This window comes from Malurus melanocephalus, unplaced genomic scaffold (genome assembly GCF_030028575.1).
Source record: "Malurus melanocephalus ecotype Western Australia unplaced genomic scaffold, MMel_1.1 scaffold_140, whole genome shotgun sequence".
NCBI classification, from domain to species: Eukaryota; Metazoa; Chordata; class Aves; order Passeriformes; family Maluridae; genus Malurus; species Malurus melanocephalus.
In genome coordinates this window covers 471,759-473,256 of record NW_026623372.1, presented here as the reverse complement: position 1 = coordinate 473,256, position 1,498 = coordinate 471,759, and the positions used below count along the sequence as shown (strand labels likewise).

General features: G+C 53.7%; 1 protein-coding gene across 1 annotated transcript in view; it reads right to left on the bottom strand.

Moving 5' to 3' along the window:
- The window catches only part of EN2 (engrailed homeobox 2), a 6,026-nt gene that overhangs the window by 4,219 nt on the left and 309 nt on the right, over positions 1–1,498 (bottom strand). Inside the window, 1 exon segment of the mRNA XM_057371086.1 lies at positions 1,226–1,498. This exon segment is cut by the window's right edge and continues 111 nt beyond it. Coding sequence (XP_057227069.1) covers positions 1,226–1,498 — 273 coding nt within the window.

Below are 1,498 nucleotides of genomic sequence, written 5' to 3'. Positions count from 1 at the left end.
CTGGAAATCCTCTTTCACTTTACTTGGCCAGAAGCATTCCGCCTCTCCGCTGCAGTGCCCATATGGCRCTGCACGGCCCGATCCGAATCGCCGGGATTATTCTCGGGAATATTATTCTCGGCAGCACAAGGAGCCTTTTCTGCCCGGGCCGAGCCATTGTGAGGATGTATGTTAATTAAATATTAACAAAGGAGAGCACTGGAGAACAATGGAGTAAATTCCAATTCAGCTCGGAATATTACCTCTGAGCAAGAGTTTGTTTTCAGACATTACGAACTAATTTTCGTCTCGTTTTACGATCCTTTCCTCAGCTAGCCGGCTCCCGGGTGAAAATCCTACCTCGCCGCTTTTGTAAGAGAAAGACCCATATTTTTTTTTCTCTTTTCCCTGGGAGCAGATCTCCTGCCTGGTGTTTGCCATGCCTTCCTCCAGTGTTTTCTACTTGTTTTTAATCAGGGTTTTACCGATCTGTCGTGGCCAGTTCTCCTGTCCTCGCGGTAGCAAAAGGACATTTTACTCCTTGCTTTTTATTTTTTAATATTTTTAAATATTTTTTAATATTTTTAATTTTTTTTGTCTATAATTTTAGGCCGTTCTGCCCAAGCCCTTGCCAAGGGACAGACTCTGCCAAAGAACTTTCCCGGCTCTTAGAAATGTCCTCCGGCCCCCACAGAGCTGACCTACTGCATATGGGGGGAAATTAAAAGAAAGAAACGAAACGGCGGCTGCTCGGAGGCCTCTTTTACAGAAATAAACGATCGCGGATTGTTTTTGGCCAAAAAAAGACTAATCAAAACAAGGCGAGGCCTATGGAAATGCCCCCTCCCCTTCCCAAAACCCAGCGCGGGGAGGGAGGGGGGGTATTCCAGGGAAAAGGAGAGCTCTCCGGGAGGATGAGCGGGGAGCCCGAAGCCAGATTTTTTTCCTCTTCTTTGATAAAACTCGTCAGTTGATGGGAAATGCCCCGAGCCCAGGCGGCCTCAGCTCCACCGCAGCGGCAGAGACGGAGAGAGGGACCCCCGTTCCCTCCTCGTCCCTGCGGCTCCGCGCACCCCCAGCCACCCCTTCATTTTCCCGCATTTTCAGGCCATTTTAAGAAACTCACCCACCCGCTAAAAAAAACCCAACCCAAACCAAACCAAACAAACAACATCAACAAACAGAGAAAAACCTCAGAAAAAGACGGAGAGGGAAAAGGGAGAGGGGTTTGCTCCACGCCGCTTGCCGGCCTCGCGGACCGGCGGGGGCTGCCCGGGRAGCCCAGGGAAAGGGCTGCGGCGGTGGGGAGCGCTTACCTGAGGAGGGCCGGTCCGAGTACCGCGTGCAGTACACCCAGGCGGGCCACAGCATGGGCTGGTTCCCGGCGTTGGAGCTGGCCTGGGAGCTATCCGAGTCCGAGCTCACCGACAGGTCGCCGCCGCTCAGCCCCCGCGCCTTCAGGGCCGCCTCCAGCGCCGCGGGGTCCCCCCCCTTCTTGGCGGCGCCGTGCAGGGCCAGC